Raw genomic sequence first — 23,199 nt, 5'->3', positions numbered from 1 at the left:
AACACAGTACTTCATCTTTTGAGCTGAAATTCTCAGAGATTGCCCAAACTACACCTTGCTCAAGTATGTGTAATATCTTCACAGATCAGCGCTGAAAGATTCTCCATCTGCACAAGGGGTTGTCCCCACAGTTCCCAGTAACAATGAATGGAAAATGATGAAGAGCCCTTTTAAATAATGCCTACAAACAGTCCTCGCACTGTGCTTCCTCTCACACATTACTGATGTTGTGATGATTGGGTTAGAGGACCCTCAAAAGACTGAAGGCTCAGGACCTAAAAGTGTCAGTGAATAAAAGAATTTGGATTGCGTCGGAGAGATTAATAAGGCACCACAGGTACTGAGGAAGCGAGTCTGGATTTCCAGGAGAATAAAACTTCCATTTTCAAACTTGTCAGTAAATCAAGGGGAAGTATTTGGCTGGTACACTCACAGTAGCAGGAGAGCACTTTAGGAATTTATGTCCATGAATCTCCAGTCATTCCTCATTACGATATAGTGATGGTACTCTACACAGTCCTACACAGTCTGCAGAAGGTGTCCCTACATCTGTGGAGCATAAACTTGGAGCACTGAGCCATCGAGTACAATGTGTGGTGGTTCAGCTGTTAGCGCTGCTGCCTCACAGTACGAGGGACCTGGTTTCGATTCTACCCTCGGGTAATTGTGTGGAGTTTGCACAATCTCCCTGTGTCTGTGCAGGCTTGCTCTGGTTTCCTCCCACTGTTCAAAGATGTGCAGGTTAGACTGTACTGGCCAGGTTAAATTGCCCATAGCGATCAGGGATATGCAGGCTAGGTTAGCCGTGGGAAATGCAGAATTACAGTGTAGGGGGTTGGGTCTGGGCTGGATGCTCTTTGGAAGGTTGGTCTAGACTTGTGGAGCTAAATGGCCTGCTTCCACATTATAAAGTTCTATGATACAACGTCACTTGAAAGCAAATTTGGTGCTATAGTTTGCTGGAATTGTGAGTTGATATTGGCTGCACCCACAAAAATGTGGAGCATAGAAAGAGATGGTCCAGCCCATCAAATCATCGCTGATCCCTTTGAAAAATGATCCCCAATCTTTCCACATACCCCTGCAGCTTTCTATCCTTCACAGATTAATCTAATTCCCTTTTCTATGGGCTTCAATCTCGTGTATATCCACCACCATAGAGCATACTTTCCAACTACACGATGAACATAAGATGTAGGAGAAGTGGGCCATTCAGCCCATCAAGTCTGTTCTACTATTCAGTGAGATCATGATTTATCTGAAAGTCCTCAACTCCAATTTCCTGCCTTTTCCCCATTATGTTTTATTCCCTTTCTGATCAAAAATCTGTCTATTGGAGCCAGAGTAGATGGTTCCTTTCTGAACCTGAGTGGTAAAACTTTGTTACCCATTAATGCTACTAAAACTATACAGCTTCTCCAGATGCAATCATATTTTATGCCTCTGTCACTGATCAATGAAATTATTTTATTGTACGAAGGTTTACTGTATTTTCACTGGCAAAGCCACAGCAAATGACTTTATTGTCTCGATCCAGGGCTTTAAAAGCTGATTAGTTGCAGATTTCTTGACAGAAGTTGTTAGAGAGGACCTTGAGCTAAACTTCAGATTCCAGTCAACATGAAAACACTCCTAGCCATCTTTTTCCTCACCTGTGGCTTGTCAGGTCTCAAGGCAAAAGTCATGGTTCAGGTAAATTAAGTTCTTACCCTTTTTCAAATTGACGTTGATATTAATACTGCTGTTACTGATTTGCAGATGTCTCCAAAAGTGACAAGCTGTGATTTCGTTATCCAGTGTCGAGGGAATGTAACACAGTCAGAAGTGATGGCATGTAAGATCACACAAATTAAATACTGTGGATGCTGGAAATCGAAACAGAAAGTGCTGGAGAAACTCAGCAGATCTGGGAGCATCTGTGGAGAGAGAGAGAGGGGGAGAGAGTTTAAGATAGTAGTGGAGTAGCAGGGCTGCTTATGGCTCCTGCCATCTGCACCTGCATGCTTTCTTCCTCTTCCATGCTTTTTCTTTCTTTCCTTTTTCTCTCCTTTTACTTTTGTTTGGAGCCTCTTGTGATGGTTTAGTTGGCGGAATCTGCATGGCGACTAGAGTGGGCCGTGTGTGGAGTGGCAGCAGCCGATATGGCTCCCCATGACAACTGGAGGCCGTGGCAACCACAGACCTTTCAAGATGGCAACCCCGGTAAGGCAACATCGCAGAGGAGGGCAGCTGGAGGAGGGGCTCGAGGTGAGGTGGTGACAGCAGCCTGGCCTGACGGTGGAACCAGGGATTCCTGGTCGCGGGGCGAGTGTGGGTTCAGCACCGGACCTGGCATCGTCAGTGGCATTGTCGGCGGCAAGGTGGGCCCAGAGGTGAAGAGATGGTACCTCCAGAATGGCAACTCCTATGTTGGTGGTAATAAAATGTGAGGCTGGATGAACACAGCAGGCCCAGCAGCATCTCAGGAGCATAAAAGCTGACGTTTCGGGCCTAGACCCTTCATCCTATGTTGGTGGGTCTGGTGCAGTCGGTGGGGAGGTAGTGGAGGAGAGGTAGCAGTGCTGGCATCGTTGGTAAGCTGGCTCAGGGCTCCGAGCTCTCTTTCTGTTATATCCTTTATCCATTTAATTCTTAAACAATTCAAAATGGCACTGGATTGTGGTGACTGTTGAAGTTTTTCACTGTATTTTGCTTTATTATTCACTGTAAAATGCAAATGGCAATAACTAAATAAGTAGAGTTAGTGTTTCAAATTGTACAAGATTCTGAACCAAGTGAATATGAGATTTGAAATGTTGACTGTGCATCTACCGTTTCAGATGCTGCCTGTGCTTTTCCAGCATTTTCTCTTTCTGTGACATAAAACCAAGGCCCTGACTGCCCTTCCTGGTGGATCTAAAAGATTCCACAGCACTGCTCGAGCAACAGGGCGATGTGTTCTCAATGTCCCATTTTTCCGATAACTAACGCCCCCAGAAGCCAGCTAACTGGCAGTTCTCATTAATTGCACATACATAAAGTGTTTGTTCTGTTTGCTTACGCATGAACAGCACTGAATAATGAGCCAGTGGGTGGTGAAGTATCTCAGAATGTCCTGCGGATGTGATAGGCTCCATATCAACACAAATTTGTTCTTTTTTGAATCTGCTCTTTTCAACTCAGAGGATTTGAGTTTTAGAAAGAGGCTGGGACTTCTATCCACAGAGTGTAGGAGGTGGAGAGGTGACCTTGTAGAGATTTATAAGACTGTGAGGGGCTTGGATATGGTGAATAGCAAAGGTCCTTTCCCTGGGATAAGGGAGCATGAAACTAGAGGAAACAGTTTTAAAGTTAAAGGGGAAGGATTTAAAAGGGACCCGAGGGGCAACATTTTCACACAGAGGGTGGCTCAATGTGGAACGAGCGAGAAGAGGAAGTGGTCGATGCAGGTGCAGTTACAACATTTAAAAAACATTTGGATAAGTACGTGAATAGCAAAGATATAGTGGGATATAGGCCAAACACAGGCAAATTGAACTAGTTTAGTTTAGAAATATGGTAGGCATGAATGAGTTGGAATGAAGGGTCTGTTTCATGTTCTATGACCCTATGATTCTATTTAAAATGAGCGAGCCTCTGTTAGCTATGTGTGGGCAGTTAATCCACTGCTAGCATGCCCTAGGGAGAGAGGGTGAGGGCATGATGGAGCTATGGAATTGACATCTTGGTACCAGGGCTTTCTTTTGGTATAGGACCGCCTCTGATCCTAGCCCTGGTGAATCGATTTATTTGATGCAGTGGTGCGTTGGGCAATGGGTCAGAAGCTGCAGTTTCAAGTCCCACACCAGGGGATTCCTCCCACCATCTTTCTCGTGTTTCCCAAAATAAGAGCTGTGTGTGTGTGTGTGTGTGTGTGAGAAAAATAAAGAGGGGATGGTGAATACAAACATTCCCTTTCAACCTCCAAAAACTGAAAGCCATTTGCCAATTTGGGTAACAGTAGGTACTGGAGACCAGCTCAATGTAGTTGTGCTGTCTTCCTCTCCCTCTTACAAAATTATTAAATCAGTTTAAATACAATCCATTTTTTTGATATTTTCTATCATGTAGAAATGGCCAGGTTATTGCTTACAGGAATCGGTAACCCTGATGTTTCAATTTCTTCCCATATTTTAACCAGGGTTGTGACTTTAATCTTCATCCAAATCCACAGCAGTATGTTAAATAATCATAAGGCATTGTGGGCAGAAATCCCACTTGAGCACATCACCCTGGCCAACACTTCACTGCAGTGCCGAGGGTGTGCTGTACTGCCTGAGGTTCTGGTTTTCCAATGAGCCATTAAACCATTTGCTTTCTAAGGTGCAAATGAAACTCCGACAGCGCAATTCAAAGAAAACAAAGCGTGTGCCTTCTGAAAGTCTGAAAGCTCTAAAACAGCTTCCCCGCTCCTGTGAATAACCTGCAATTGGCGCAGACTAGTTAGACCGAAGATTATTTGTTGTCACATTTGCTGTGTTATAGTAGTGACCACACTTTGAAAATACTGCGATCGCTGTAAAATGCTTTGGAATGCCCTGTGATTGTGCAAGATATTATGGAAATGGAAACATTTCCTCCTTTTACTGTCACTTTCTCGATTGCTGCCAACTGCAACAAAATATTGACTGAACTGCGAATTCCTGTTCCTCCCTACTTGATTTGCTAAACTTTCAGCATTTTCTGTTTCCCTTTAATACCAGATTTCCAGCATCTATAGTATTTTACTGTCGTGTTTGCAACTAATATTTGCTGCATATTTTCTGCCTCTGTAAGGATGGCATTTATAAATTCCTCTTGGAGGATGTGAAACAGTTGTGGGCATTGATGGACGCAGACAAACTGGGAAACGTCGCTGATGAGAAACTTGTTCTTACCCTGTGTAATGATCTGATGCTGCCAAAGGTGTTCCAGCCAGTCTGCAACTCAAGTGATGCTCTGCAGGTTTTTGACAGGCTGGGTAAGTAAACCTCTGACTAAACTACACTTAAGGGTTTCTGGTTTAGACAATATGAAACATGATTCTCGGCAGCTGCTAGGATTTTGTAATTACAGCTGTAAAAGCCCTCATTGTAACCTAAGGCATTAGCAGGAAGGCTCCGAACTTAGTTTCATTGAATCATTCAGCTCAGTAGGAGGCCATTCAGCTCATGTGCCTGTTAGTCCTTTGATTGAGTTGTTCAGTTAGCTCCCACTGCCCTGGCCCCATGCATTCTCCAAAAGTATGGAAGCTTTTCTATTCGGGTCCATATTCCATACCAACCCTCCAAAGGGCATCCCACCCCCTACCTTATACGTATAACCCTGCATTTCCGATGACTAACCCCCCTATCCCGCACATCCCTGGACACAATTGGCAATTTAGCATGGCCAATCCAGCCAACCTGCACGTCCTTGGTTCGTGGGAGGAAACCAGAGCACCCAGAGGAAACACAAGCAGACACAGGGAGAATGTGCGCACTCCACATCGTCAACTGAGGGTGGAATTGAATCCAGGTCTCTGGTGTGTGAGGTAGCAGTGCTGTCCACTGAGCCACCATGCTGCCCGTAATAGGTTTTATTTTAAAGCTTGTTCAAAATTCTCAACTTCACTTCCTAAGCATGTCCTTTATTGCTAAACATTGCATTTGCAATAGACAATAGACAATAGTCAATAGGCAATAGGTGTAGGAGTAGGCCATTTGGCCCTTCGAGCAAGCACCACCATTCATTATGATCATGGCTGATCATCCACAATCAGTATCCTGTTCCTGCCTTATCCCCATAACCGTTGATTCCACTATCTTTAACAGCTCTATCTATCTCTTTCTTGAAAGTATCCAGAGAGTTGGCCTCCAATGCCTTCTGGGGCAGAGCATTCCATATATCCACCACTCTCTGGGTGAAGAAGTTTCTCCTCATCTCTGTTCTAAATGGCCTACCCGTTATTTTTAAACTGTGTCCTCTGGTTCTGGACTCCCCATCGATGGAAACATACTTCCTGCCTCCAGATTGTCCAACCTCTTAATAATCTTATACGCCTCAATCAGATCCTCTCTCATCATTCTAAACTCAAGAGTATACAAGCCCAGTCACTCCAATCTTTCAACATACGATAGTTCCGCCACTTCGGGAATTGACCTCGTGAACCTACGCTGCACTCCCTCAATAGCCAGAACGTCCTTACTCAAATTGGGAGACCAAAACTGCACACAATACTCCAGGTGCGGTCTCGCCAGGGCCCTGTACAGCTGCAGAAGGACCTCTTTGCTCCTATACTCAATTCCTCTTGTTAAGAAGGCCAGCATGCCATTAGTTTTCTTCACTACCTGCTGTACCTACATGCTTGCTTTCATTGACTGATGTATAAGAACACCCAGATCTCGTTGGACTTCCCCTTTACCTAACTTGACTCCATTTAGATAGTAATCTGCCTTCCTGTTCTTGCCACCAAAGTGGATTACCACACATTTATCCACCTTAAACTGCATCTGCCATGCATCCTTCCACTCACCTAGCCTGTCCAAGTCACCCTGTATTCTAATAACATCCTCCTCACATTTCACACTGCCACTCAGCTTTGTGTCATCAGCAAATTTGCTAATATTACTTCTAATGCCTTCGTCTGTATCATTAATGTATATCGTAAACAGCTGCGGTCCCAGCACCGAACCTTGTGGTACCCCACTGGTCACTGCCTGCCATTCTGAAAGGGTCCCGTTTATCACTACTCTTTGCTTCCTGTCAGCCAGCCAATTTTCAATCCAACTCAGTATTTTGTCCCCAATACCATGTGCCCTAATTTTGCTCACTAATTTCCTACGTGGGACTTTATCAAAGGCTTTCTGAAAGTCCAGGTGTACTACATCCACTGATTCTCCCTTATCCATCTTCATAGTTACATCCTCAAAAAACTCCAGAAGATTAGTCAAACACGATTTCCCCTTCGTAAATCCATGCTGACTCTGACCTATCCTGTTACTGCTATCCAAATGATTCATAATTTCATCTTTTATAATTTACTCCAGCATCTTTCCCACCACTAACGTCAGGCTAACTGGTCTATAATTCCCTGTTTTCTCTCTCCCTCCTTTCTTGAAAAGTGGGACAACATTAGCCACTCTCCAATCCACAGGAAATGATCCTGAATCTACAGAACATTGGAAAATAATTACCAACGCATCCACGATTTCTAGAGCCACCTCCTTAAGTACCCTGGGATGCGGACCATCAGGTTCGAGGGACTTATCAGCCTTCAGACCTAACAATCTATCCAACACCATCTCCTGCCTAATATAAATACCCTTCAGTTCATTAATTACTCCAGGTCCTTCAGCCACTATAACATCTGGGAGATTGCTTGTGTCTTCCCTAGTGAAGACAGATCCAAAGTACCTATTCAACTCTTCTGCCATTTCCTTGTTCCCCATTATAAATTCACCCGTTTCTGTCTTCAAGGGCCCAATTTTAGTCTTAACCATTTTTTTTCTTTTCATATACCTAAAAAAGCTTTTGCTATCTTCCTTTATATTTTTGGCCAGTTTGCCTTTGTTCCTCATTTTTACTCCACGTACTGCCTTTTTAGTTATCCTCTGTTGCTCTTTAAAACTTTCCCAGTCCTCCGGATTCCTACTCATCTTTGCTATGTTATACTTCTTCTTTTTTATCTTTATACAGTCCTTAACTTCCCTCGTCTGCCATTGCTGCCCCTGCCTCCCCTTAGGATCCTTCTTCCTCTTTGGTATGAACTGATCCTGCACCTTCTGCATTATATCCAGAAATACCTGCCATTGTTGTTCCACTGCCGTCCCTGCGAGGGTACTGTACCATCGAACTTTGGCCAGCTCCTCCCTCATAGCTCCATAATTCCCTTTGTTCAACTGCAATACTGACACTTCCGATTCTCCCTTCTCCCTCTCAAACTGCAGATTAAAACTTGTCATATTATGGTCACTACCTCCTAATGGCTCCTTTACTCTGAGATCCCTGATCAAATCTGGTTCATTGCACAACACCAGATGCAGAATTGCCTCCTCCCTGGTAGGCTCCAGTACCAGCTGTTCCAAGAATCCTTCGCGGAGGCACTCCACAAACTCCCTTTCTTGGGGTCCAGTACCATCCTGATTTTCCCAGTCCACCTTCATGTTGAAATCCCCCATTACAACCGTAGTGATACCTTTGTGACAGGCCAATTTCAACTCCTGATTCAACTTACACCCTACATCCAGACTACTGTCTGGGGGCCTGTAGATAACTCCCATTATGGTCTTTCTACCCTTAGAATTCCTCAGCTCGATCCATACTGACTCTACATCTCCTGATTCTATGTCCTCCCTCACAAGGGACTGAATATCATTCCTCACCAACAGGGCCATCCCACCCCCTCTGCCCACCAGTCTGTCCTTTCGATAGCACGTATAGCCTTGAATATTCATTTCCCAGGCCCTGTCCACTTGAAGCCACGTCTCAGTTATCCCCACAACATCATACCTGCCAATTTCCAACTGAGCCTCAAGCTCATCCACCTTATTTCTTATGCTTCGTGCATTCATATATAATATTTTTAATTTGTTACTTCCCTCACCCTTCTTATCAATCCCTATTTCACCTGACCATTCTGTATGAATCCTTCTTGAGTTTTCTGCTCGGTTGTTTCTGTTGTCTTTCCTAACTTCTCTTATTTTTACTTTCCCTTTAACTTCCTTCTTACATTTCCAGTATGTCCTCTTCTCCCCACTACTTAGTTTAAACACACCTGCGTTGCAGACATGAGTCTGAGTTCAAACTCAATTAAATCTTTATACTTGTTCAACGTATCTTGATACTTTGGCTCATTCTAAACTGGGAATTAGCATGCCTCAGGAAAATGGCCTTATTACATTCTCTCGTCTGATACTGGTCTTGGTTTCAGCGGAGTAAAGGTGTTGGGGAGACAGTCAGTGGAAGTTCACAAGATTCTGACAGGTTTAGATCAGGCAGGCAATGAAGAACTAATTTATCGTACACAGACTAGGCAACTCACAGATTTAAAGTTTTAGATAAGAGATTCAGTGAAAAACCATCTTAAGGAACAAATGCTAATGACTTGAATGAAATGAGGGTGGTGGAAGCAGGCATGATCAATTGTTTCAAAAATAATTGAATGGGCACTTGAGTGAAATGAACTTACAGGGATATGAGGAGAGAGGGGGCAATGGGACTGACTACATTGCTCTGCAGAGAGCCAGCATGGATTGGATGGGCCGAATGATGGTTTTCTATGTCATAATGATTTGGGACTTGATGATTTCTTTCCTGCTTAAGTGCCAACAATTTATTTTCCTTTCTTTGGCTTACAGGGAATCTGGCGATGAAGGCGGATATCTGTGAAATCTGTGCCTATGCTGCTTGCACAGGCTGCTGATCGAGGTTTCAGGAACCTTGCGAATGCACTGAGAGTCTTCCTTTAAAAACCTGTCATTGTGAAGCTGCAGAAATAACTGACAGCATGTTGTTTGTTCCCAGGCAAATTGAGCCATGAATAATTAAATCTGTAAATGATTTTCCTGTGATATTTGTTGGGATCTCTGCCTTGCGTGTCACTTTCTTCGTTGGAGTGACCCACAGTTGTTCTGTTGGAAAAGTGCATCTGTATCTAATGGGCTGACAATTAGCTCATATCTCATCTCTTCCTACCCTGTAACTCTCACTATCACCTCTTTTACATCCCCGTTATCCCTTTAACCCTATTACCCAGTTTCAAACATCCAGCACCAAGCTCATGGAGAAGCTGAGGAATATTGGCAAATGGATATTGAGGAAATGAGCCTGCATGGAGCATACCTACATATTGATCTGTCTTCCAGTAGGATTTCAGTGTCATACAGACTTGCAGTTCAATGGCACAGTGGCTCAGTGGTTAGCACTGTTGTCTCACAGAACTAGGGACTTGGGTTCAGTTCCAGCCTTCAACGACTGTCCGTGTGGAGTTTGGACATTTTCCCTGTGTCCCCATGGGCTTCCTCCATGTGCTCTGGTTTCCTCCCACAGTCCAAATGTTTGTAAGTGAGGTAGGTTGGCCATGGGAAAAGCAGGCTTATAGGGATAGGGGGTGCCTGCATGGGATGCTCTTTGGAGGGGCAATATGGGCTGAATGGCCTGCTTCCATACTGTAGGGATTCTGTGATCCATGATTCTGCAACACAGAGGCAAATCTCCCTCTGCTCGTGGCTAGTGATTAGATCCCAAAGTGCTCATGTGGCACTGTAAATTTCAATTTGGAAAAAAATTCCCCTAAGTGTCTAATTACCTTTCAGTTTGGGCTGGGTGAAAAGATTCATTCAGTTAATAGCTGAAAATGACTGAAACTTAGCTGTTTGTCTCAGTTTAAATGTTAATGAATTAAACAATGACCCACTGTTGCATTGCAGAGCGCACTCTACATGATCAATTTGAACATCTTATTAGATCTTGTTCGAGCCAGTCAAAGCTTAGGGATGAGACTGAATGAGAGTCTGCCTAAGAATGGAATTCCCCTCGCTATTGTGAATTGTCAAAATTTTATCCAATATTTGCATCAGCACATTCCTGATCTGCATTTGGGATTTCTCTGATGTCTGCCAGAAGATGCCTTGTGAAGTTAACTGGAATTAAAAAAGAATAGAATGGCAGGATTGAGTTTAAGAGGTGTTTTTCGCAACTGAAAAGTAGGTTCTGTCAGTGTATTTATGTGTCTGTATTTGTACCATTATGTTTATTATTCATTTCAATATAATAAAAGTAATCAAAAACTATCCCACGTTCCATCCAGCATTTAAATAATCAGCACCCAATTTCAATGGGTCTTACCTCAGCAGCACTTTGTTTATATGTTTGCAAGACAGTTTCAGGTTTCCAATGCAATAGTTTTGTTCCCCAGTGCGATCTTTTTTGTTATGAACTTAAACCATTGAATTACTGGTACAATGATGGCTCATCAGCATTGTGAAAGCAGTTGGTTTGTGTTCCCCAGTCGTTCTCAGACCCTTTATCATTTTTGAGGAGTTAGGCTGGCTTTGGAATGCAATGTTATTCCCACCAGCTCAGAGGCCTCATGCAATGTATATGTGAACCATGATTTGAAATCCATCGCCTTTTGAAAGTTACATTCAAAAAGTATTACCATGTGTCATAACAAAATTCTTTATATGTTTTTAATATAGTGATTGATAGTAGGTATTCATTTTGAAAAATTAAGTAAACATTAAACTGAACAACATTCTGAATGTGGAAAGGTTTACAAATGCATTAGGGTACAGCATCCCTTGGATAAAGTACTTTTCTGCATTACAAACTCATGCAGATTTGATTGTGTGAATTAACTCCTTTTGCATTAGTCTTTCCTTTATGTTCCATTTAACCATCTGTTTGATTGTTTCAAAACTTTGCCAGATGGCAGAGCTACCGTTATCTTTGCAGTTCAGCTCAAAATCAGTTTTGTTGTTTGAAACCTTTTTACAGATGGCTGACCAAAGGTTTTAATGTATACAGCTCAGGAGGATTTGTTGGCACAGATATTCATGAAATGTTATTATGAATATTTGGTTTCAAGCAATGTAATGAGGCTCAATTTTTTGGGAAACCCGGAACTTATAGAATTATGGATGGGGAACCTAATTTAGGCTGGAAAAGGCAGAAAATCAATTTCCAGACAGTGAATTATAGTTTTGTATTAAATTTGCTAAATTTTTTATGAGGTTGGGAGCCTCTTGCATTCATTCAGATAGAATATAAACCTTACAGTGTGGAAGCAGGCCATTCGACCCACACCTCTGAAGAGTATCCCACCCAGACCCACCTCCCACCATCCTAACCCCATAACCCTGCATTTCCCATGGCTAATCCACTTATTGTGCACATTTTTGGACTGTGGGAGGAAACCAGAGCACCCAGAGGAAATCCATGCAGACACAGGGAGAACGTGCAAACTCCACACAGACAGTCACCAGAGGGTAGAACAAATCTGGGTCCCTGGCGCTGTGAGGCAGCAATGCTACCCACTGTGCCAACCCTATGTGCCATGAAAAACACTACAGCACAAACACTCTGATTAGGGCTCAGCACTAAAATGAAGCACTTGTTGCAGAATAAAGATGAACGTTATAATTTTGGTCTCCTCACTTGAAAAAGGACATAAATGCTTTAGAAGCAGCTCAGGTAAGGTTAAACCATTGAAGAAGGGGCTTATCTTAAAAAGAAAATTCGAACAAGTTGTGCATTTATCTGTTAGAGGTTAGGAGAAGGAGAAGTGATCTTATTGTAATATTTAAGATCCTGAGTCAACCTGACAGGGTTGATACAAGAAGGATGTATCTCTTTTAGGAAGACTGGAACTAAGGGACACAGTTTAAAGGTAGGGGTTCTCCCATTTAAGGCATAGATGAAGAGAAATTTCTTCTGTTAGAAGTCAGGGTTTTTGGAACTCTTTTCCTCAGAGAGTGGTGAAGGGAGGCAGAGTCATTGAATATTTTTAAGGTAAAGGTAGATAGATTCTTGATTGGCAAGGGACCCCAGAATACCAGGGGGTGAGGAAAGTCAGTTGGGTCACAATTAGATCAGTCATGGACTTATCAAATGGGGCAGCAGGCTCAAGGGGCTGAATAGCATACTCCTGCTCCTAAATGAGTGTTCATATGTAGAAAGCGAGTGCACGCTGGGGACTGAGATCAGAGTGTCAAGTTGATCTAATATAAGCAATACAAAGGATGAAAGGGCAAGACCATAGTCAGCACAAGGGGTGACCTGCGGTGACTGGTGTATATCTTCAGCCTTATAAAAAAACATTGATTTATTTGAGAGTGGCAAGTATAAGTTAGCCTGGGTACTATCAAGGGCAATCTCACCTAATTGCTTCTGAGATTTCCCCATAACATACACTATGTACTCCTATGTGGTGAGACTTCTAATGAGGATGTGTAGCCTCCTACATTTCAGCAATGGCTGCAGCAGGGAAGTAAGTCCAGTTGGAGGAGCTATTGCCTTCTCTCCAACTACATACAGCAGAACAGAATGGAAGGGATGGACCTGGAGTGGTTAAAGGAGGTGGCTCCCTCAACTCAGGGTTGAAAGGACAGCCTTCACTATCTTCTGAACTGCATTGACTCTGAATGCTCTGACTCTCTTCCTGACCATTTCAATCTCTTGGACCAAAAATCTTGCCAATTAGAGTTGGTGGCCAGCCATTGCCTGTGGTTGTCATGGTGATACATAGAGAGTGGTTCATGTGCAGAATGAACTTCCAGAGGAAGTGATGGATGCTGGTACAGTTATAATGTTTAAAAGACATTTGGAAAGGTACATAATAAGGAATATTTGGAGGGATATGGGCCAAGCACAGGGAATGGGACTAGTTTAGTTTGGGATTATAGTCTGCATGAATTGGCTGAACCAAGGGATCTATTTCCATATTGTATGACTCTAAAACCTATAGCCCATTCAGAGTCTTATAAAGGTTCAGCTTTTCAACTTTACATCTCTTTAAATGAAAACCAAAGACCCACTTGCTCTGCTAGCTACCCTCTTAATAGCTCCTCCCACTCTCCCCATCTCTGTGCATGCTTTACTTTGCACCATTAAGTCAATTTTGTCTCATTTTATATCCCTTTTGTCAAAATGCAATGCATCACATTTTTCTATCTTAAATTCCATCTGCAGCTGTCTGCCCATTCTGCTCCCAGTCTATGTCCTGTGGCAGTCAATTGAAGTTGCTTTTACTGTTTGCTGACCCTCCAAGTGTAATATCAGCAGAAAACATTGAAATTTTGCACTGACTTTCTATTTCCTCATCGTTGCACTGGACCTTGGGGAGCCCCATTTCCAACCTTCCTTCTGTCTGCCAAACCTTGCTGTTTTCTGGCCTTTGCCCAATTTTCAATTCATGCCAATACTAACAATGCCATTCCTTGAGCCTCTATTTCGTTAGCCAGCCTTTCATGTGGTACTTTATCAAACATTTTCTTAAAATTCATCCACTGCATCCATTTCATTTGTTACCTTTTCAGTAAGATTCATTTGGATTACTCAAACATGATCTGCCTTGTACAGATCTGTGGTCACTCTCCTTAATTAACTCAAACCTGTCAAACTGCCACTTGATTTTATTCCCTCATCATTGTTTCAAAAACCACACCCTCCTGTGATGTTACTTTGGAATTATTAGGAACGTTCTGGGTGTTACATTCCCCTTTGGTGACCTCACTATCCAACCCCTTACCCAATGTGGACGTGGTCTATAGACCATGAACTTAGCAAATGGCACAGCAGACTAGGGGGATGAATGGCGTCAATGTGCATTTCATTTTGCAGATGATAAGTGCACGGTGGGAACTGATGAGAACATGAAAATGATTAGATACCGGCAGTGACAAAGAATAAAAGAAGCAAGGGATTACATTCCACCAGCTCCAAATCTCACCCTACATTCTCCAGTGCTGAGGATTCCTATATTTCCTGTTTTTCCAATATGGCCACCCATCCCATGGACTCCTGGAAGAAGGGATGGGGAAGAATACATGTGGTAAGTAGGGTGGAAACGGGAAGTATCCAAAATTTACCAGTGCCATCTAGTGTCATGGAGTCGTAGAAGTGGACTACACAGAAACAGACTCTTTGGTCCAAGTCTATTCTATTAATATTCTATATATTCTAGTCCCAATTCTGATTATTAAAGAAGATTGAGAGGTCAGGTAGCTGTGGCACAGGTAAGGCTTGTTACTGAAAGCTGCTGCAGCAGTGCAGTGATTGGGAATGGATTTATCGGTTGGGACATGATTTTAAGAGGTTTGTAGACATTGGAATATGAACGTGTCATATAGCAGCCTGTCTTTCTCAGAGTTTACCACAACAGACTAGGCGAGTAGCACACTGTATTTAACAAGTCATAATAACATAGCATTTGTGAGCTATTGAGTGAGCTGTCTTTTGCCCAGATCTTTGACCAGTTAATCAACTTGATACACAAATAAATCTGGAAAGTGAAAATTCATGGAACATTTCAATATTTTCCATCTTCTGAACTGATTGAAGATTTCACGAGAATCCTACATATTCTTCACCAAGTGAATTATTATGGTGATATTTTCAGAAAGAAGACCATTTGGCCACTGAATCATGTAACTCCCCCCGAAAAAAAACAGAATCCTGGAAATTTCTTTTAAGATTTATTTTCAAGCCCATCGAAGAATCTTGGTCCACACACTGGCAATTACTGCTACACTGTTTTAAAAACATACAAAAAATCCTACCTGCATTTCTAATTTTCTTTTGTCATGTTTAATTGGATGCTGCCAGGTACTCTATGCACGGTGAAAATGGACAATTGGGCTACTCTCTCATTAGGTAGAGAGATGACTGGTGGTGATTTAATCTGAGGGTCACCTCACCTCAGATGAAAGGAGAGGTTCAGAAGGACAATGCTTCATAGCAACCTCAGCCAGTGTGGGAGTTGAACATGTGCTGTTAGCCTCAATCCATGTTGCAAACCAGCTGCCCAACAAAGTGAGCCAAGCAATCCCCATGCAGATAAAAGTTCAGCAGAGACACAGAGAAAGGTGGAAATGCTCAGTCCTTGATTGAGGGGTTGGGAGGTGGGGGTGGTGAAGGAAGATCCCAACCACCAGACACCATGTCCAATTAGTCTACTTTAAGGTTGCAAATTGGAGCCATCAGTCAGTGGGCAGTTGGATGAACTGCTGGAATGCAAATCCACCTCTCTCTCTCTGAACATAGAGAACAAAGCTTTGTGTTCACAATTTAACATTTGTAAATGGGCAAAATCTGACTATCAATATGGACAGAGCTTCTCACTAACAGCATGTTGGGACCACACTGCCCACTGCCCACCACATGTCATCGGAGAAACTGTAATCACATTGTTTATGAGGAAAGGGAATGAAGGATCCATTGAATGTTACAGCTTAGAAGGTGGCCATTTGCTCTTCACACCCGTGCTAGCTCTTTCCTCCACTCTTTACCTGTGACCCAGAGGTCAAAATCACAAGTGGAACTGGCAATATTTGGTATTTAATCATTCACAAAACACTCTTTGAATCACTTTATTGGATTTATTCATTTTAAATGAACAATAATGTGAAATCGTCAGTAGACGTAGTAACAGCAGGCACACATGCAGAACTGATCCCAGATAACCTCAAAGACCATGTGACCAGGCATCACATGATCAAACTCCAGGGCAGCCTTGAACTAGAGTTGGTTTAGATGGCAGGTGGGGTCTTGGTTTGGAGTTTATCCTGACAGAGCAGCATTACCTCAGTCAGGATAAAGTCACCATCATCCAATCATACCATAGAGCTGCTCTGTCATCAGAGAGAAATGACTGGTGGTGGTTTAACCTGAGGGTGATCACACCTCAGTTGAAACAAGAAATTGGAAAAAGACAGTTCTTCATGGTAACATTAGCCAGTGCAGGAATTGAACTCACACTGTTGGAATTGCTCTGTATCATCCAGCCAACTGAGCTGACCAACCCCTTCTGTCCTGACCATCCAACAGGGCAGCATTCTCTCAGTAACAACTCTCCAACAGAGCAGCACTTCCTTACCATTGACCTTGGGACAATGCAGCAGCACTGACCCTCCAACAGTGCCTCACTCCCTCTGTAAGCGGAGACAGTTTTAGTGTGGAAGGACAAAATGTTAGCGAGTTTTGAGAAGATTCGTAGCTCAGGTTGAGGTTCTGGATGTGAGTGTGCTCGCAGAGCTGGAAGGTTAGTTTTCAGACATTTCACCACCATTCTAGGTAACATCATCAGTGAGCCTCCGACAGGCTTCGTTGTGACGTTTTTGTGACGAAACGTCTGAAAACTAACCTTCCAGCTCAGCAAGCAAACTCACATCCAGGACAAAATGTATCAGTGCAGGCTTAGAGGGCTGAAGGGCCTGTTCCTGTGCTGTATTTCCTTTGTTCGTTTCTCGTTGACAATGCAGCAGTCCCTCAGTTTTGACCTTGCAACAATACAGCGCACACTCAGTAACGATCCTCTGGCATTGCAGCACCTCCTCAGTTCTGACACTTCAGCAGTGCAGTACACCCATGGGAGCTTTCAACTGCAGTTGTAAGTCAATCTACATCAGCTTCTCAACTAGTAAAAGAGATATATCGGCACTCATAGCTACTAAGCTACACACGGTGAGTGTTTACAGAAGTCTTTTTCCTGTAACTGTGAAAGCAAGATGACAACTTCAACAGGTGTTACATGGCTCCTAGTGCTGAGCATGATTTCTAATGGATTCTAAAATCATAGAATCCCAACAGCGCAGAAGCAAGCCATTCAGCCCAATAATTAACCCTCCAGAGACCATCCCACCCCGACCCACACCTCCCATCCTACGCAATCACCCTGCATTTCCCATGCTAACCCACCTAGCCTACACACTATGGGGCAATTTAGTATGGACAATCCACCTAACCTGCACATCCTCGGGCTGCTGGAAAAAAGCCCACATAGACACCGGGAGAATGTGCAAACTCTCCATGGACAGTTATCTAGGGGGTGGAATTGAACCCAGGCCCCTGGTGCTGTGGCAGCAATGATAACCACTGAGCCAGCATGCCACCCTGAAAGCTTTAGATATCCTGGAATGATCTGTTACACTGGGGGGGTCATTCCTTAGAATTTACCAACAATTGATGCATGGTAAAACTAATAATCAAAAGGAACAGGAATGTGAATCACTTCAGAAAATTAAAAGGCAAAACAAGAAATCAAAAAATACACTTTCAGATATTTCACTGCTCAGTGACATTGTCCTTGGATGACTTAAACACTGAATGTTAACCAAAGCGGAGATTAGTAACAGCTTTAATCTTGCGAAGGATCCTTTTGTTAAGTGTTGTGGAGAAAATGGTGGTGCCTGAAATTGGTGAGATTTTTCCATTTATTCTGTCCTACGTGGCAGGGCTAACATGTTTAACATGCAGTTGGATCCAAAATTGTTCAAAAACGAGTTGTGGATTAATTTATCTGTCTTACTGATCAAAGAAAAATGTGAAATAAAGATCTCTGTTTCCTTCTCTGGGAGATTCCATAGATGAGCCTTGAGCAGAATATTAAATAAACGCATCTTTTATACAGGAAGCAGTTCTCTGGGTTTTAGGCACAACCAACACAAGCAGTGTATGCACAGATAGTGCAGGGATATGGGTAAGTTGCAATCTGCCCTGCAAAGATAGATAGAAAATTAATCCAGCATGCACCATGTACAAGATAGAAATATAGAAAATAGGCGCAGAAGGAGGCTTTTCAGCCTATCAGACATGCTGTACCATTTAATAAGACTATGGCCAATCCTCTCTCTCAATACCATATTTCCCCTTTCTCTCCAAACTCGTTAATGCTTGTTAGAATTTTACTTGTTTCATGTTCTGTCCTGCTCTTTATTATTTTATTGTCATTGAAATACGTGTAATGAGAGGTTGAGTTTTCACTGTGTGCGTGGCACACAGGTGACAGGACTGTTTCTACGTTCTAAATCTGCTCTGGGGGGAAATGGTCACTGAATCACAATGGTGCAGAATCATGGAATCCCTACACCCCAGAAGCAGGCCTCTCAGCCCACTAAGTCCTCTAAAGAGTATCCCACCCAGATCCTCACCTACCCTATAACCCTGTATTTCCCATGGCTAACCCACTTGTCTGCACATCCCTTGACATTATGGGCAATCCACCTAACCTGCACATCTTTGGACTGTGAGAGAAACCCGCACAGACACAGGGAGAACCTGCAAACTTCACACACACAGTTGCCTGAAAGTAGAATCGAATCCAGCTCCCTGTCACTGTGAACCACTGAGCCACTGTGCTGCCCAGAAGGGAGCCATTCAGCCTATTGGGTCTGTTCCAGCTTTCTCAACATCTTAAATTGTTGCCAAATTCCTGTTTTTCCCCCATAATCTCACAAATTGTCACTATTTAAATAATCATCCATTACTCTCTTGATTACTTCAATTGAATCTGCCTCCACCACATTTCCAGGCAGTGCATTTCTAGGTAGTACATTGAGAACCCTGACTAGCTGCTGCATGAAAATGCCTTGTCTCATCTTGCAATTGATTTTGTTTTTACAAAACCCTTTAAACTGTGCCCTCTGGTTCACAACCCATTTACCAGTAAGATCGATTTTTCCCTGTATACTCAGTTTAGATTTTTCATGATTTTGAAAATGTCTGTAAAATCTGCCATCAGCTTTCTCCTCTCCAACGAAGACAGTGCCAATTTCTCCAATTCAGCTTTGTATAACTCACATTTTTCAAGCCTGGGACCATTTTTATCAGCCTCTTCTGCGCTTTCTCCGAAACATTCACATTCTTTCTAAAGCTTATGGTGTTTTAACTGAAATGTCACCTAAATTGATATTGTCACATGCTTCCAGCCCAATAATGGGTGGTGAATGAGCTCTCAAAGCTGAGACTGTGAGTCAGAGTCCTCCAGCCTCAGAGGATCACGTGACTGCAGAAGGAAGTAGGTTTCAGAGACATTACTGCAATACCCGGCCAATTATTTTGAAAACTTCCAATTAAAGATGTTGAAAGCAGCTAGGCCACTGATGGAGGTGGGGGTTGCCGGTGGTTGGGGTGCAGTTCCTTTGCAGAATGGTCTTCAGCTGCACTCCTCCCCATCAGGCAGGGAGGCCACTTTCCAACATCTAGTCTCTGCATTCAAAGGTTCATCTGCAGCCATTTCCACCACTTCCAGGAGGATACCACCGCCAAATACATCTGTCCTCCACTTCATGGTCGGCTGTTCAGAGGGACTGTTCCCTCTGCAATACCCTAGTCCACTTTTCATCACTCCGAATGCATAAAATCACAGGCTCCCTACAGCATGCAAGCAGGGAGATTTGGCCCATCAAATCCACACGAGTCGTCCAAAGAACATCCCACCCAGACCCACCCCATCCCTGTAACCCTGCACTTTCCATGGGTAATCCACCTAACCTATGCATTCCTGGGCATGATAGGAAATTTAACATGGCTAATACAAATAAACTGTATCTTTCGACTGAGGGAGGAACTTGGAGCACCCAAAGGAAAGCCACAAAGACACAGGGTGAACGTGAAACTTCACACGGATAGTCACTCAAGGATAGAATTGAACCTGGATCCCTGGTACTGTGAGGTAGCAGGGCTAACCATTGAGTCACCGTGCCATCCCAATACAATCACAGTAAGTGTAATACTTGCTCTCCTCACTACCATAGCCCCAAACACACCTTGAAGGTGAAGAGCATTTCACTTGTACTTCTTTCATTCTAATCTGCTGTATTAGTTGCTCACAACGCAACCTCCTCCACATTAGTGAGACTAATCGCACAGTGACTGACTACTTTCTGGAACATTGACAGTTTCTACAGTGCATCTTATAGATGGCATACACTGCTGTGACTGAGAATCAGTGATAGAGAGAGTGGACGTTTGTGGATATTGTAAGAATCAATCTAAAATGTGTTATAATAGTGAACACTGTGTCACAAATTATATAACACTCAAGGACAATCACTTCATTTATGCAGATATTAACTACTCTAAAAAGAGTAAATATTAAAAGCTCATATTCATATAAAAGCAAATATTCAAAATTCCCTTAATTTTGAATCGTAGCTACATAGCCATTCAAAGATAATTATAACATGACTGTGAATTTATACACAATATTTCAATCCACCTCAAAAAGCCTATTTTAAAAAACAGCTACTTTATCAAATGAGAGATAATGGGAACTGCAGATGCTGGAGATTCCAAGATAATAAAATGTGAGGCTGGATGAACACAGCAGGCCAAGCAGCATCTCAGGAGCACAAAAGCTGACGTTTCGGGCCTAGACCCTTCATCAGAGAGGGGGATGGGGGGAGGGAACTGGAATAAATAGGGAGAGAGGGGGAGGCGGACCGAAGAATCTTCGGTCCGCCTCCCCCTCTCTCCCTATTTATTCCAGTTCCCTCCCCCCATCCCCCTCTCTGATGAAGGGTCTAGGCCCGAAACGTCAGCTTTTGTGCTCCTGAGATGCTGCTTGGCCTGCTGTGTTCATCCAGCCTCACATTTTATTACTTTATCAAATGGATGTAAGGAAAACTATAAACACAGTTTATATAATTTCTTCTGAATGTCTTTGTCTCATCATATTGAAAGGGGAAATCTACTAGTTTTCAACTTGTTGTTCTAATACGATTGCTTTCTGTGAGTTAGTTTTTATGTGTGTGTGTTCCTTTGTAATTTGTCAGGTAGCTGCTTAAACAGGCTTCCGTTATCCATTGTATATCCATAAGAACAAGTCTCATCACTTTTCTTACTCTGTCTTTTTAACTAATTCTTATAGTTCAACTGATCCTCCCTCTGGCTTCTGTCACAGGTATTTGTCTATTCTCCAAAGTCTCTAAAAGCTTTGCACTTTCAATGTAGTGTTTCTTGGCACCTATTCAATGCTGAATTTGGTGTATTTTATTGAAAGTAATTCATTTTATCTTAATTAACTCCTTTTTCACTAAAATTATCAAGTTGAGCAGTTCTAATTAGTCCTTTCAGGTATCACTGTCTTATACAGCACACCTTATATGGCTTGGTGTTTAATTTTATTTGACAACTTGCATATATAAAGGCCTCAAGGATCTTGACCAAATTAAAAATGCAATATATGACAATATGCAATATATTGTCATATGATAAATATGACAAGTTGCTGTTGTAAACTACCTAAAGTGAAGGAAGTGTTGATCTTTCTGGGTTAAGTCATTGTGTAAATTGTACTGAAATAGTCTGATACATTACAGAAATAAATCTATTTAATCAGTTTTTTTAGGCATTAATTTTGCTGAAAATTTCATTTGTTTAATTAATTTAAACAGATAATTGTAATAAAAGTATATTTTAAAAGGTTTCTTCATGGCCAGAGACAGTCAGTAAGATTGATGCTCTATGCTGGGAGAGCTGATTACAGCAAGAACAAATATCAACTGTCCCCTCGTAGAAGCTCTGTGTGAATGCCAGATGTGAACCAAACTACTCGCCCCTAATTCTCCTTTGGTTTCACAAACAACGATAATGTCTAAAGTTTCAGAACCTGTAGATCCATTTTCATTTGTGAACAAAATGAAGGATAGAAAGTGGACCTCTCACAATATTGAGGAACAATAAACATCTGTGTTGGGTATTTGCTCCTTCACAGATGCTTAACATTTGTTTGACAGTACTGCAAGATTGGTACGCCCTGAGGTAGCCACTAAATGCAAAAATTGTTCCTATAAAGGACCATCCCCAAACTCTGATCTCCCAGAAATCACCCCACTCCAGCCAATATGCATGATTATTAACATCCAATCCCACTGGGATCCTTGACTCCCACACTCTCTCTGCATTCTCTAGCTACTGCTCTAAGCTCCAGGTTCTCCAACCCAACTTTTCCCCCCTCCCCAGCCATTTTTCACTTACCTGTCAGCCTTAGCAAACGACAGACATGGGGCTGAGCTCCTAATCCCACTGTAGCCTCCCCTTGCTGCACCATCGCTATGGCAACAAAATCTGAGGCTCTGACTGCAAATGGGGAGATGTACAATAGGGAGCTTTTTTACAGTACCGCACAATGCCAAGTCTCTATAGTCATCGAGAAGTACAGCATGGAAACAGACCCTTTGGTCCAACCCGTCCATACTGATCGGATATCCTAGATAAATCTAGTCCCATTTCCAGCATTTGGGCCACGTGCTCCCAAACCCTTGCTGTTCATGTACCTATCCAGATGCCTTTTAAATGTTATAATTATACCAACCTCTTCCTCTGGCAGCTCATTCCATACAAGCACCACCCTCTAAGTTGCCCCTTTAGGTCTCTTTTAAATCTTTCCCCTCTTACCTTAAAGCTAGGCCCCTCTAGTTTTGGACTCCCCCGCGCCAGGGAAAAGACCTTGGCTATTTACCCTATCCATGCCCCTAATGATTTTATAAACCTGTATAAGGTCACTTCTCAGCCTCTGATGCTCCAAGGAAAATCGTCCCAGCCCACTCAGCCTCTCCCTGTATCTCAGGCCCTCCAATACCCTGGAAACATCCTTGTAAAGCTTTCCTGAACCATTTCAAGTTTTGGTATATTTTTCCTACGGCAGGGAGACCAGGATTGAACACAATATTTCAAAACTGGCCTCACCAATGCCTGTAGAGACACAATATAACATCCTAA

At 42.7% G+C, this 23,199-nt stretch overlaps 1 protein-coding gene across 1 annotated transcript; it reads left to right on the top strand.

Moving 5' to 3' along the window:
• The first annotated feature begins 1,559 nt into the window (after positions 1–1,559).
• On the top strand, positions 1,560–9,548 carry si:ch211-220m17.5 (guanylin family protein). The gene is made up of 3 exons (XM_048561661.1): positions 1,560–1,692; positions 4,795–4,978; positions 9,336–9,548. Exons 1-3 carry the CDS (start codon positions 1,621–1,623, stop codon positions 9,398–9,400), a joined length of 321 nt encoding a protein of 106 aa, XP_048417618.1. The 5' UTR covers positions 1,560–1,620; the 3' UTR covers positions 9,401–9,548.
• The last annotated feature ends 13,651 nt before the right edge of the window (positions 9,549–23,199 follow it).

Source organism: Stegostoma tigrinum, chromosome 28 (assembly GCF_030684315.1).
Source record: "Stegostoma tigrinum isolate sSteTig4 chromosome 28, sSteTig4.hap1, whole genome shotgun sequence".
Classification (NCBI taxonomy): domain Eukaryota; kingdom Metazoa; phylum Chordata; class Chondrichthyes; order Orectolobiformes; family Stegostomatidae; genus Stegostoma; species Stegostoma tigrinum.
Note: the sequence above shows the minus strand (reverse complement) of the source record. Positions and strands in the feature narration are given on the sequence as shown.